The 15,924-nt window shown below is 38.8% G+C and overlaps 1 protein-coding gene across 1 annotated transcript in view; it reads right to left on the bottom strand.

Moving 5' to 3' along the window:
• The window catches only part of Pgant2 (polypeptide N-acetylgalactosaminyltransferase 2), a 162,464-nt gene extending 146,771 nt beyond the window's left edge, over window positions 1-15,693 (bottom strand). Inside the window, exon 1 of the mRNA XM_070664010.1 lies at window positions 15,380-15,693. Within this exon, the coding sequence (XP_070520111.1) occupies window positions 15,380-15,469 (90 nt within the window). The 5' untranslated portion in view covers window positions 15,470-15,693. The remainder of the gene's footprint in view (window positions 1-15,379) is intronic.
• Between the last annotated feature and the right edge of the window lie 231 nt (window positions 15,694-15,924).

Genomic DNA, 15,924 nt, shown 5'->3' with positions numbered 1-15,924 from the left:
TGAATCTAGAGAGTGTTCCAGCGTTCTCTGATAAACGCACACTAAGCCGAGTAGATACATATACGCGACGCCACACGGGAAAGACACACAAATACGATCCATACCTAAAACAAAACGGGAGAGTTTGCAAGAAGCACCCGGCAACAATCACGTTGAATTTTAATCAAGTCGCCGACAGGCATCCGGTTCAATGACCAATTTTAACTTCTGTTTGAGACCGTCGTCCGAAATACTTCAAAGGAGCACCGTGCTGTCGGTGTAGAAAAAAAAAATAGATCGGGAGAGAAATTGAGTCACAACGAACAATACAGTGAAGAGAGATATTATTCTACGATGGCAAAAACATCGATCAACCAATTTTCGAGGATATCGTTGCGCATAAGCCTTGGTCCAGGCTAAAGCTTTTTTTTTTCCCCGTTATTTTTTTTTTTTTCCTTTTTTTTATAAACGCGCGGGCGCGCATGTAATGCACCGATGCACATTCGCGAATGCATATATAAAGCGCGGCTATATAAAGAATGACACACACGTATACATAGTATATGTATATAAAGCGTTGGCTTAACAAAGGCTGGTGCGATAAATCTTTTGGTTACGAGGGGGAGGGTTAAAAATTAACCCGCTTGATGCTACCCGGTACCGCCTACCACGCTCTCGGCTATTTGTCATGATCTACGGTTTATTGTCCGAAAGGAATTTCCCGGCAAGGAAACTACGCGGCGAACGGGGGCCGTGCATCGTGCATAAACTCGCGCGGAATCGCGCGCGGAGTCGCGCGAAAGTTTTGTCACGAAATTTTCAAAGTTCTTTACCGAGTCGAAAAATTTAGATGCACGTGATCTTACGCGACACCGGTCTTGATATCGTGATTACTGCCCATTTATGCACTTCCGCGAGAATATAGTCGCGCGTGTACCTTCACAATGCAGCGATGTAGTTCGCATTACATCTCGAACTTTTCCGAGGATTTTTCCAACGAGACAAAAAAGGGGAGTTTGTTGAATAAAAAAAAAAAATTTTTAAGATTCTCTCGGATGTACTTTAAAATGCCTTATATTTTCATTTACCCGAAAAATATTGCGCCTCTTTTGAACTTGCACTTCGCCACTTTTCAGAGACAAGCGAACCATATATCAAAACTACCATCCTCAACATCACTAGCTTTTTGACTGGGGGTTTTTTTTTTTTTTTTTTTTATTTCGTGCAAGTACCGTGAAAAGCCGTGCGTTAAAAATAATAAACGAGAATCTACCGCACAGAATGACGCTCGTCGCACCGTCTACGGAGCGTTCTATCTTAAGACCCCTCTTTGAACCGGAAACACTCCAAACTCCTCGATTTTTTTTCAACGAGGAGAACTCCCTCAATCCACGATTACTCAGAAACGGCTCGTAAAATTTGGAATCCCCTTTTCCAGACCACCGCTAGAGTAAGAGAGGATAAAAGTGGGAGAGAGATTTAATCGTGATTAGTACACGAGAGAAACAGAATGAAAGAGAAAGAGAGAGAGAAAGAGAAAGAGAGACGAAATAAAATAAAATTAAAACGAATAAATATACTGTGGATTGCACTAATTCAGTACGTTTCCCCGAGATAGTATTCTGATACAGAGACACATTGCGCGCTATCTCCCTTCTCAACCCTTTTCGAGTTTAATCTGACGCTATCTTTCTCATTCTACTTTGCATACATCTTCCGTTGCATACATCTTGATCTCACCATTATTTCTGACCGCGCCACATGCATTGCGATAGAAAACTCGCGGCGAACATTCGCAAGAAGAGTATTGAGCTGCGCGGTCGCGTAGACGTCGGTGAAATATTTTACCAGGGAAAATATTTTTTTCTGGGAAATATCGCGTTAACTGCACGAGTGCCGAATGACCGAGCTGGAATAACAGCGAAAGCCATTACGCATTCGCGAAATTAAAGAAGAAAAAACACGCACGTTGTATGTACATGTCATACGGTCCTTACAGAAACAGATTTTGTTAGACTGCAGTGTGCAAAGTAAAAAAAAATTGAAGTTTTTATTATCTTATTATCAGTTATTTTTAAAGTAAATTTAGATAAACAATAAAATTTCTCTTACGTATCTGAATATTACGTTATGACTATGTCTGATGACGAAGGTACATTCGTACGACAAAAGTAAAATATATTTTATGCAATGGAAAAATCGGCGATTGAAAACACGAGAGTTTTCTTTCTTTCATAAAGCATATATACACTAAATGTATATGTATATGCAGCCGTAAAAATCCGAATGTATAATATTCCTTAATACAAAAAAAAAAAAAAAAAACAAATCCGTAAAACATCGCGCAAATAATCGCATAAAAAACTGAGAGCTCGTATAAAATCAAAATTAACAAAACGTTTCTATTTTCCATTTAATGGGTTTTATTATTTTGATTGCAAACTTAATTCCTCCTTTTAATTAGTAAAAAAAAAAAAAACATATATTCACGTTTATCAATCCGTAGTAACAATTAATTAACAATAAAGTATATTAAAAAATATAAAATTTCGTTGCCGCGTTGCATTTGACCGTTACACGTTTTATCTTTACATCTATCGCATTTACCGCTTAACATTTTTTTTTTCCTTTCTTTCTTCGTGTTTTGAGACAATAAAATATGAATTGTGACTAACTGCAATTTGGTGCGCATAAATCACGCGGGGAAGCTCGCTTTCGCGATACGAATCGTACGGAAAAAAAAAAGAGGAAACACAGATGATGCGGGTAGCCATGCTGTTCGTGTCTGCGAATGCAACCGGCTCATTACGCAGCATGTTTACGCGTATGCACTGACGCTTTAACACTATAATATAATCGCCGAGCGGTGAATCCCACAGGAGAGCGAGAAAACACCGTGGGGCAAATCTCGTCCGCGTTGCCGGACCAATTACGCTGAAACGTTGCCACAATGCTACGCTACGAAATGTACACCCACGAATATCGTGCCCAGAATTATGGCAGGTATTAAGAGCATTAGGAAGCTATTGTCGCGTGGGCGTGCAACGTGCCGTACCAAATGCCCGTGTAATTGTTCACCGTCCAATGATCAGGAATCGTCGAAGCTCGGAACTTAATCACGTTTGAGTATACACATTTTAGCCGGGATGTACGCACCGAAATGTGCCCGCGCGAAAATAAGAGTACACGAAATTAATTGGATTCCCCGGAGTCGCGCAATTAGAAGGGGCTACGCGAAAAATCGTGTAAAAACGATCGATCGTACTTTATGTTATTAAATTCAAATGAATAAGAGCAGAGAAAGATATTAAACTTTTAACCTTTTTTTTTTTCTTTTTCTTTTTCTTTTCTTTCTCCAAGGAAGTATTAATATATGACTGCACATCCAACTTGACTTATAATTTAATCCGCACCGACCCTCATTGCTTCGCTGTACAGAACTTTTTCTTACGTTTCCTCATTTAATTACGACCTTATATCGAAGCGCCATGGCCAGTGTTAAGCCGATTATCGTAATAATACTGGAAAAGGTACTTTGATGCTGTAAAAGGATGTATGGAAAAAGCCGAGTGAAAATTTAAAGCAGTATTTCCGTCTCTCCATATCAATCTTTTCAAAATTTTATTTTAGTAACAATCACAACAAATCGGCTTTACATTTGTATTTGAAAAAAAAATTATTATATATGATAGTACCAATGATATTTGGGAAATAAAGGTCTAACCTTTTTCAAATAATATTTCTTTTTTAACATACAATAAGCCGCTTAACTGGACAGCGCTGTACGATATCCGCAAAAAACACCATATAAAATTATTTAACATGCCGTAATAAAACAAATTAAAGCAAACCGGATGCTGATAAAAAAATAATAGATGAAAATTTTATTTATTTTATTTATTAATAGTAAGTGATTCCAATTTAATTATCCAAGTATCGAATTAAATAATTAAATTCTTTTTGCTCTTTTTCTTTTTGTGACTTAATGATTTCTAATTATACATATATATATAGTATATTACTTGTACGTGAGATAAAAATCTTCTTCAACACGTGCTATGTTATAAATGGAGAAGCGCCGGAAGGAAGGGCGTTCGCAGCGAGTAAAATAGTTTAGTTATGCGAAGGAAAGCTCACCGAGTATCGTACTGCGGAAGAATTGAGAAAAAAATATATACCTACGAGAACTCGATGCAGAATTCTCAAGACTAGCAAAGCAAATGAGTTACTCAACGAGGGCTCAAAACTTCTTAAGTGCTATAAAGATATTCAAAAAGGCAGAACCAGCGCGGATAACTTTTACATCGCAGTGGCATTTCTTTCCCCAAAATTTTAACTTAACGCAACCCACATCCGAGTGGAAATTGAGCCTAACCGTTATCTAACGACTAGTTAATTCTTTTATCTCGTGGCTGCCTAACAAAACTGTCCAACACTAAGCCAGAAATATAACACTTAAAAAAATCTAACAAGTAGTATATACTAAACAATTATTATTGACTAATAACTGGACAATAGCTAGATGGCCACTAAATAACAAATAATTTTTTTTACAAGTTATGGCTATTACCAAACTAGTCATTAATTAAGGAATATATTTAATTTGCGCGATTCAATCACTACCTTGCAAATTGGAATAGCTAGATAAATTCTCACTCGGGATACTTGTACCACCGTAAGTGGATAATTAATTCTGTATTACCGTGCAATGAAAACTCAATGTTTTCGCAATTCAAGTTATAACAGCACAGCGTAATTCCATATCTGTTGTAAAAAGGAGTAACGTTTTCGTGTATTATACCGAATATAATTTCTACATTTAAAATTATCAGAAATACTCAAATTAGTTAACTTTATATTATGTAATGCGATATAATGCGTTTTATGGTACGATAAATGCTTTCAGCAATTATGCGGCATTAAAATTACAATTTTGTTTTTATCAAATATAAAATAAGTTCAAGCTACTTCAAAAGAATAACGCCGACTTAATTATAATTCGTTAAATAAAAGAAAAATAATCGTAAAAATAAACGACGGACCTAAACGACACGACGATTAGTCGGCAAAATTACCGAAGCGCTGTCAACTCATATGTATTCGTCAATAAATCCGAGACCAACTTTTCGTCAGCAGACAGGCATGCGGCAGCTGGCAGAAAGAAGAAAAGTACAATTAAACCGTTCGTCGGCGCGCACGTTTTGCTTTAATTAGTCCAGATTTCTCTTAGCCTCGCGAAGAATACTAAAGCGGCTTCAACCCCTTTGTCGGGGCGACCTAATAAAGTCCTCGGCACGTTTATTCCCGAGAATGTCTTCTGCTTGAAAATCAGCCGTTACCTCACGCTTTTGCGCGCTTGATTTTGACATATTCGAAACGGATCTATAAAATTTCGCGGTACGTATATATAAAGAATTAAATAAAGCATACTACTAATCCTATATATTCACTGAAAAATAGATATTTTTATATTTTCTTGAAGACTACAAATTATAGAAAGAAAATTTATTGAGGCTGTCCCATATTTCAAGTGTTTTTTTATATTTTTTATTATTATTTTTTTAGACGAGCTTAATGAATTTCGAGAAGTAACAGTAAATAAATTTTTTAGAGATACAAAGCTGACAGTTACATAATCAAATTTATCGAAAAATTATTCCAGCATAAAATGGATGCGAAGTGAAAAGTGTTGTATGAAATTGTTTGCCTTTCCGAGAAGAAAATTTCCGTCATAAAGTTCGCCAACATTCGTTAGCTACTCGATGAGAAAAGCAAATAAACTTCGCAACGCTTTCTTTTGCTTTGCTCGTCTTTTATGACGCCCTTACTTGGCAGAAAAAAAGAAACGGCGAAGTAGGGTGCAAAAATGTAAAGGGCTTCTTCCCGTCTTCATTTCAGTAATATTGTTTACAGATACGCTGAATAACCGGAAGCTGGTTTGCAAAATAATTAATAATCGCAACTTTGATTCCCAAAATAATCTCAGAAAATTAAACGAAACCGTAAAACGATCGTTATCGAGCAATCTAATTAGCAAGACAGAAAGAAAAAAAAATTGCAATATTCCCTGAACAAACAATTCGTCTTGAGAAAAAAAAAAAAAATTGTATCTTAAGCACACACTCGGACAATATTTATAGAGAAGATAATAACTGCCTTCGTTTCTTCTTAGCGGAAACAAAAATCTCTTATCCGCGAGCTAACATTGCGAATGAGTGTTATATCCTCACAGACAGTTATTGTCGCGATGATATACGCGGCGAAGGTTTCGGAAGATAATTTAGTACGGCGTTTAATATGAAAGTTTCGTTCTGGTTTATCGTGATATAGTCTATTTTATAGGCTAATGCGATAGGGAAGGATGATGGCGTTGAAACGGATGAAGTGCAGAGTGACATTTCGGAAATTAACGATTTCTAGTTGCTGACAAAGCCGGATTTATGGACCGAGCCTGTGTTGCGCGAGGAGTATCGAATCGGCTGCTTTAATGAACCCCCGGGCAATCCTCCATCTAACCCTGTCGCGTACATTATACGTACGTTCCAGAGAGCCTCAGCTCTGCAACGGTACCAACCAGCAGGCGCATGCATGTAGTTTCAGCTCGAACGGATCTCAATGACGCGTACCATCGACCACAAATTTTTATATTTCATTGCAGACGTAAGAACATATTTGTTTGGAGCTGAACTTGCCAAGATTCTATCTTCCTTCTCGGTAAAATACATTTCGCTATTCTGCTTTTAAAAAATTGATAACATCCTCGCTCCGTTATTTATACACTCTTTGAAAGAAAGAAAAAAAAATTAATTTAAATAAAAAAAGAAATACGTAAATAGTAAAATAAAATTTAAAAAATGATAGCAATATTAAATAATTAAATATAATAATTCGTAAAACTGTACCATCTATAAAATAGTAATATTTCCGAAGCTAATACGCTTAAGTATATCGTAAGTTCTGCTAGACAATGTTTCCTCTCGCTGCTAAAGCTCTACACGAAAATCTCGAACTCCCTAACGTTCACCGTTTCGTATAAAGTCGTACTGTTTCCGGTTACTTAACCAGGCCGTGTGTTTTCGCGATGGAGCGTCGAGGAAAAAGGATCACGTGGACGGACGAATTCACATATATACGCATTCAGCGTTGCTTTATGGAACGGCGCGGAAACCTGCTCGAAACCTGCAGCTTCGCGGAAGAGAAGAGAGAGCGAGGGAGAGAACGGTGCGTCCGTACCGGTGCATGCATATGCAGATTTGTGGCGCTTCGAGGACCGCCTTGTTACCGCCAACCGACCGACAGACCGGACCGGTGCAAAGGCCGTAGGAGAATCCCGCATGCCGGTTATAGACATTAACTAAATATTTGCGCGGACCACAGGCAGAGAACCGCTGTGCGAGAACGTCTGGGATTAACCTCGGGCGATGGTACGTTAACACGATGCGGGAGGAAGGAGATTGCCTGTGCGCGAGATGTACAGAGAACGAGATGGACGGCAAGGGAACCTACTGAGAGGATGACAAGCCGACCGGAAAAGCAGAGACTCGATTCGAAATTCAAGGATGAAATGCTAATCGCGCGCGATTGCACGTCTGCGGCAATCTAGGCAGCAATTACTGTAAAAGAGGAAACAGAGATACACGAGACGGCCGCTTTATGATTCCCTTTCAGGAGATTATTTAACCTTTTAATGACGGGCCTGTACTTCAGTACGCTACGTACTTTATTAATGCGCGCAGTGAGGATGGAATTAAAAACCTTAATGTAGAGAGAATAATTTTTCGGAGTGTCGTGATAATTTCCACGAATTATAATCGACTGAATACGTAAACCCAGCAGTCGTGACGGCTGCACGCATCACCGTGGCGAATAAAAAAAATTGTACGGCGAATAAAAATTGTTATACATTAGGAAATTAAATAAACAACGAGAGGTGCATCTTTCGCGTTTCATTAAAACAATATGACATCTTTTGTCGCCGGCATTTTCGGTGCAGTAATTTTGAAAAAGCTTTACCTCTTTTAAATTGGAAGCGAACGAATCCGGATAAGATTTTTAAATTCCCAGAAAATCCCCGGGATTTCACGATTTGATCCACCACGTTTCACTTTATTATTATTTTTTTATTTCGTTTTTTTTTTTTTTACTTCCGTACAACCGACCATAGATGTCATTCCACCGGGAGGGAATATCTGGCATGCCCGATATCGCAACGGTATGCGAATGATGCGGATGCACGTGCGTGTCGTAAGACACACGTGCACACATACCACCGGCGGTGTCGACCACGCTCGCGCGAGAATCGGGTCACTGGAATGGCACCCATTTCAAACCGGTCCTCAAGAGGAAATCATCCCTATTTTACGGACAACCGCACGCACGCATGCATGCACGCGTGCACGCACAAGCGGCCGAGGCGACCGTTGTACCCGCAGAATGAGGATTTGCTATAATTAACGACCGTATGATTGCGCAATTTTATAAAATAGCCGGTCGAACAAGTTCACGACCTAAATATTCGTTACCTAAAAGTCGCGTCGGCACGAACTGTATTTTTAATTTTTATTTCAGAAAAGGTTTTAAATTATTAATAAAAAAAAAATTAATTAATTAATTAATTGATTGTAAAAAATTATATATAATAAATATACGAAACAAATATGCGATACGATACCGTCGCATAATAACTTCCAACATTCTATTATTTATCTTAATATGTGGAAAATTATTATTCATAAAGTTATATAAACCAGTTAATAAAAGAATGAGAAATAATCTATCTAATTCTCAATTAAATAAGTGGAGCAAAACACAAGTGTAATCTGCTTATTTCCAATATTGGCTATATCGGAAGCCAATTACTGAATATCAATTTGTTGTACGATAATAAATAATGTGGCTAAAAAACCGGACTATTGCTCGACATCATAAATAAATAGCGCGAATAAATATCAATTAACTGAAATCTATACAAAACGCTGATAAAACCGATAAATGAGCTTGCTTGATTAGCGGCGGTAAAATTTGTCAATTACTGTATTTAATCTGACATGCAATATGCTCCTCTATATATTTCATATCTGGAAAATACGGATCCATTATGCAATTAAATGAAATGAAGAAACTTATCATATTTAAACAAATATAATATCGAACATTCGTATAATAAAAATTCCAGTTTCAAATTGCTGTAACGTTACTTCGTTTATTTTAGGAAACGTATCAACGGAGATAAGAACGTTATTGTATTTAGATTAATTTTTATTTAATCTCCTAACCATCCGCGCGTTTTATCAGATCAGGCACTAGATTAGATATAATGTGCCACGTAACATTAATAATTATATCAGTCAAATTAAACGTATGCTCTATATTGACTCTCATCGTGATAATTGCCGCCTCTTGCCGAGACAGCGCGTATAATGTAATGCGGCGGATGTAGCGTGCAACGCGAACAAAGTGTGAGAACGTGTGCAGGTATGTCTTCTCGATTTACAAGCTACGAAGAAAAGCGACAGTAACATCATTAGTTATGCAATCTGTTTGTCAGCAAGTCTCCTCCACTTATGTCCCGTATCTTTTTAATAAAGGTGAATACATTTTCGAAGCTGCGCCTAACAATGTGGAACATAGCTCGGTTAGGAAAAAAATTAAAATAATAATAATAAAAGACAATTATGCCTGCTAGTTTATTCCTTTCGCGAGGTAAAGTAAAAGGAACCACTTGTACGTGCAACAAAATCGAGAGAAAAAGAAAAGACGCGCTATGACTTTCGTGATAAACTTATTCAAAAATGCGCTATTTCGCTCAAGTGCCGCAGTGCGTTTCATCGAAGCGACGATGATTCGATCGTTCTTTTATGCCACGTTTCAGATATAAAACGGTACCAACCACACCTGCTAGAAATTCTTTCCTTCAGTGGGCCAATTTTATTTCAAACGAGAGCGAAATAAAAATTTAAAATTATACACTAAATTTAAATACGCGTTCTCTTAACCAGTTTAACTTGCGTTTCATTTCTTTATAATACATTGCAATTTATAAAACGCGCTGCAATTAAAATTTATAAGGAATTTCATGAACATGAAAAAGCTAAAAGTGTTTATAGAAAATCAATGCTTAAAGTTACGTTAAAAAAAATATATATTAAAAAAAAATAAAATAAAATAAAATAAGATACACGTTCTTATCAAATAATTAATGAACATTGAGTCGTAATTTGAATTAAAGCACATCTGTGCCCACGAAATAAATTACAGTTCCGCGACAATGCGTAAGCCGGACGTTTCGGAATGACACTCTCACTTGAGTGCGACGTTCGCCGTACGAGCAGCTACGCGTGACACTAGAAACAACGATGATTTAATCAAGTCCGCTAGGAAAGCGGCACTCGACTTCGATTGCGGCTGCCGTGCTTAACGACCGAATCGTTTCCTGCAGGTTAACGCGATTAGTCCGCCCCATTAGCGCGTTCGCATTTAAGCACTGCGTCGCGTCGGCGATTAGAGACGAGTCAGGTCAGTCACCGGGCATAGTCTTCAACTCCACCTTTCCCTACGAGTTACCCCGATTTTCAACGGCTGAAAAATCGGTATCCAGGCCAAGAGGAGATGACAACCGTGAAGCGATTTCGCCTAGCAAATTTTATTGCCCTGTGCGATAAGCGCGCGGAGACACAGATTTCCGCGCCGATTTTCGTGGTAAATGGCGGTGGAAAAATTTATAGCGTTCTCGAGCAGTCCCTTAAGCGAAATTTCGACGATTTTACAGTTACGTCTCAGAATCCGGCGAATTGCGAGTCGCATAAATAACGTATTGCGCGATATTATTTCATCGTTACATTCCTTTTATTTTAACAATGCTGCATATTGTAAAAAAAAAACCCCGATAAAGTTCTAAATAAAAAACTAATATATACCGGCACGCTTTGTAAAACAACTCGGGAGAATTACTTTCGTTGCGCATCGAGTGCCCGAATACATCGGTTTATTTCACTGCAAATGATTAACAATGGTTAACGGATCGGAGTCGGAGGCATCGCATTTTGCAGACAAGCAAAGCGGCCTTCGTCATTCAGGGAATGTAAATGCACGGCGATGTAAAGCCAGTTGGCAAAGTGAAACCGATAGTAACATCGGCCGCTCGTTGGCGAATGTCTCCCAAACTTCTTAACATGCAGTATGCGATCGTGCAATGCCATGGGAAGTAAATCACGATTTCACTGCTACAGCATCACGTACGATGCACTTGCCTAAACGCGTCCGTTAGATTACAAACTACGGTCAATGCGTAAATGTGTGCCACGTAGTATCGTATTGATATACGACTCCTGCGATAATATTTAACGGTAGGGTCAACAAGTTCGCCAAACATTAGAGATTCGCTGTTTGAGGATGCAAAATACAAATTCGCTTATCGATTTGATTTAAGCGTTAATTGGTACGCAGTAATAAAAATTAACGTAGAAAAATAATTAAAAATCCGCAGACCTTACGAATTCTTCCGCGGAGCGGCGGAGTAAAATTAATAAGACCAATTAAACTAACCGGCTATTGTGGGTACTATTCATTAAACAATAATATTGTTTAGCGAGTGATTAGCGTTGCTTAATAAGTTGACCTGCAACAAGCGGGAGCGGAACCATTCTCAGGAGAAACAGAAAATCCGAATGAGACTTACAATACCACGATCGATCTTCCGCGGCCTTTTAACCACAAAACAATCCTAGGGAAACGGCTTCGTACCGTGCGTTTGTAATATTTTCATTATTCACGTCTTATCTTTCCCACCGTTCTTTACATCTAAGATAGATGGATGTAGTTGCACTAAAATCTAACCGACCAGAAGGCCGAATAAATTTATGCGGAATATAAAAAGCAGCCGCGCGAATATTATTTTTCTGCGAAATTCGATTTGCTCGTTACTATTTAAAAGCTCTTTGAGCGAATAAAAAGAAACAACCGTATCCAGCACGGTCACCGTCTGCTCGCCACGAATAGAAAATACCCACACGTCGTAAATCGCAACGTACCCGAAACAGAATGGGCTTGATGTTTACGATTAAATGCATTTACCTCAACGCGTATCACGTCACGAATAGCTTGGACATTATGCCAGCTGCCACGCTGCGTACATGCTTGTACGCGATATGGCTGTCTTCACGTGTCATGAATGAAACCGCGCCCGTACGCTCTCGTAATTACCTTTTTTTTTTCCACGCAGTTGATTAAATTCCACGGCCAAGCGATCCCGTCGCATTCCGAACGTATATAAGAAGATGAATTTATTATCGCGAAATTATTATCGCGTTTAATTCCCGCGCCTTTAAAAGTATAATTTTGCAGACAGGTCTGAAGTATAGTTTATCGATAATGCTTTTGCAGGAGCTAACCGCAACGGGACGGTATCGAAGATCGCGCGTATACGCACGTATGGGCGCTCAAGTCCATTCGGAAAATGACGAACGTATACGTCAATCGCTGAACCGTGTTCGAGTCACGGAATAAATCGTTCTGCATATTAATACGATTTTGTCACGAACGGGCATACGCTGCCTGTTCGCGGCTGCAGAAGGGATCTCGATTCTCGGGGTGATCGACCGCGGTCTTGGCCGATGTACAAGTGAAATACCAGCCGCAGTCCAAAAGTAGCCGAATCTTCTAATAATGCATGCCAAATTTACCGAGCACACTTGGCACCCAAAAATAGCGCTCTTAATAAAATTAATTTTTAAATAGCCACGTAACAAACGTTCGCATATGTCTTCATATTCTGTTAGTTATTTACGACATAGGTTTTCATAGCTTTTCTCCTTTCCCCCTCCCTCCCCTCGTTTTTTTTTTTTTTCCTATTTTACGAGTGAATTTCCGCGGGAGAGTAATCGTTTCTCCGAGAAGAGCTTATAAAGCCAAATGTAATCGTTCCGTACATTTGTTCCTGCGCGAAATTTAGAAGATTACAAGTCGGGAGAGACTTGTCCTCTTATGGATTAACTAATTCGGAGCAACTTCTCATAATTACGTAAATCGCTGGTAGAAATTGAAGCGTAACTTTCCATACTTAATTGTAGCTCTAATCTATTTTAATCTAATCTAAGTCTCGCACAATTTCGAGTTATGGACGCGAGAACGGCTTGTAAATTAGCGCGTATAATAAATTTCATTACGACACAATACTAATTATTTACGCGACAGTTCCGACTGACAAATTGCGACCCGAATTTTGCATCAGGGCAACAATTACGATTTACTCTTTAATCGAGATGTATGTTAAGTACGTGTACCTAAATGTCATAAGACATTTATATGTAACATACGTTAGCGCCGTGAAAAAAAAAAAAAAAAAAAAAATATATATATATATATTTCACGCAAAATAATATCCGTTTTTAATATCGTGAAACAAAGAAGTACCGCTGTTACGGAAAATATTATACGCGGAATTGGCATTCGAAATTTTTGTCAAATATTTAACCAAATGGAAATTTATATAGAAATATATATCGCCCAATTTGATTGAAAGTTTAACGAGATGTAGATCGCGGCGGAATATCTGCGACAGCTCGAATTTGTTCGACGAGTGTCCGTGTTTTTATAGTAGCGCAAGCCTGTACAACTGCTGCTCGCACGCGATCACGCGAAAGTAGCCAATCGAAACGGATACTCGTGGCAGAGGCTGCTGTACTTCGTCATTATTCACATTACATTAAACATTTATTATGTTCAGCGTCACATTCACATCGGGATCCGTTCGATTCTAGAATTCGATATAGCTGGCAAAAGCGTCACTTTATCTTACCGAAATCGCGACCGCGAATTATGTAAAATAATGATTCTTAAACGAACAATAATATTAAATTTCCAATTTTAAAACTGCGGTTCTTTTACTTAGGCTCGCTTGCCGACTATTCAACAAACGTCGCGCTTTGTAAAACTACGCATTTAGTTCGATATTTTGATAAAATTAATCAAAGCCGGTTATCTCGTCGCGCATTATATCAAACTATTTCACAACCGTCAAATGATAATCTTAATCAACCATCAAATTTTACGATCATAATCGCATCATATTTTTCAATTGATTAAACGTGTTCTGAATTAATCCCCGATCAAAATGCGGTCATCGAATATTCCGTATCTCAAGATAAGATACTTTGTTGTAAATTCTTTTATAAAATATATATATATATAATTTTTAATACGCGATTCAATAATGTGGCGATCATAAATACGAAGCTTAAAAGTTAAAGGAGTAAATTAAATTGATTCACGGGTCGCGACGTGTGTAATGCATCGGCAAATAAAAGCATTAAACGTCGAGGGATGGAGACAATCGATTTTCTTTCCCCTCCCCCATACACTGTGCACTCTGTGATATTATTCCACGTGTGGAAGTTGATGCGTAACGCGAGCATGGGGTCGACATACGTCACCTGGGACTTAAAGTACAACTAAGCTTATACGTACATTTTCATATAAAGAAGAGCACGTATAAAAATATTCCTTTCGAGAGAAAAAAAAAAAATAGAGCTCAACTCAATTAATAATAACGCGTAATACATATGACACGTAATTAACGTCGACCGCGATTGCGTCGCTTTGAAAAAAGATATCGCGAGAACAAAACCGAACAATAAAACTGAATGGACGTAACAAAAATCATTTTTGTTTACGAAAGTACAATGCAAAAACTGCAACAAGTTTACGTAGCCGTACTCGCTCGGCATGTGATACGTTTAAACGCATGCGGCAAAATCTGGGAGATAAAAATCCCAGAAGCGTAAATACGGAATGCTTTTAAAAATTGCATGCGGACCGCGAGAGAAATTTAGTAGAAAATGCATGTTTTAACGTCGCGACGTCATAATTAACTACTTATTTTCCGAGCAAACTGAAATCTGTTTCCCTTTTCGATTTTGGATATTACCCAGGCTGAAAGTATGCCGGACTTATTCGCGAGACGTACATTCGTACACGCTGAGAGATATTTCAAACGGAACGCACGCTCGGAAGACAGATAATTTATTTCCGCGTCCGCTGAAAATTTCGAACTCTCCCTTCGTCACGTGGCCCGTTACATAGTTAAGGAGCGCCATTTTATTGTCAAAATTTCGTGGCATCGCGAACATTTTACCGTTGAGGAAAATTGCTCGTCTCCGTCATGTACGCGTTCTCCGAGATAATGACAGGAAGAAAAGGGACAGAAAACATCGGTATACAAGCCACGAGTGACGACTCGCACTTTGAAACAGTGGACGATCGCGTCCTTCCGCAACATTAGCTCGCGTCCTTCCATCACGTTCGATCCCGTTCTTCGATCGCGTTCGATCGCGTCCGGTCGTCGGCCGACCGGCCCGAAAATTCTCACCGCCTCGCGATCAGCTGATAGTGAATGATATCTTACCTTGGTGTCCCTGGACGTGTGGTAATAGTAAACAAAGGCGAACATCCACGCGCATGACAGGAGCAACGCGATCTTGACATTCCGCCGCATGACTGCTCCGGGCTCGCACTTATTTCACGTCCCGCGTTCCCTGTCCGCCCGGCCGTTGTCCAACGATGCGTCCACCGGCCGCAAACCGCAGGCCTCGTCTTCCTTTCTCACACGAAACTTAACACGCACACCCGCGATCGAGAAACACGGTGCAATGTCGCCGAGTACCACGAATATACACGTACCGGCAGCCGAAGCCATACTGCCGAGGCTGACCGAATGCAGCGACTATAATACTCCACCTGCTCGATGGCGGCCGGCGCGATCTATCAGCGTTGCGTCAAACTACGATGCACATTAAAAAGCGCAAAATTTAAAAAAGAGAATTGACTAAATCGCGAAAAAGTAATTAATCAGTTCTATTCTAATTCTACATTAAAATAAAATTTTATTACTCTTTTTTGATACAAAAATGAATATACTTCTAAGTAAATTCTAAGTAAAAGAATTATTTA

The sequence above is a fragment of the Cardiocondyla obscurior genome, linkage group LG12, assembly GCF_019399895.1.
Source record: "Cardiocondyla obscurior isolate alpha-2009 linkage group LG12, Cobs3.1, whole genome shotgun sequence".
NCBI classification, from domain to species: domain Eukaryota; kingdom Metazoa; phylum Arthropoda; class Insecta; order Hymenoptera; family Formicidae; genus Cardiocondyla; species Cardiocondyla obscurior.
Note: the sequence above shows the minus strand (reverse complement) of the source record. Positions and strands in the feature narration are given on the sequence as shown.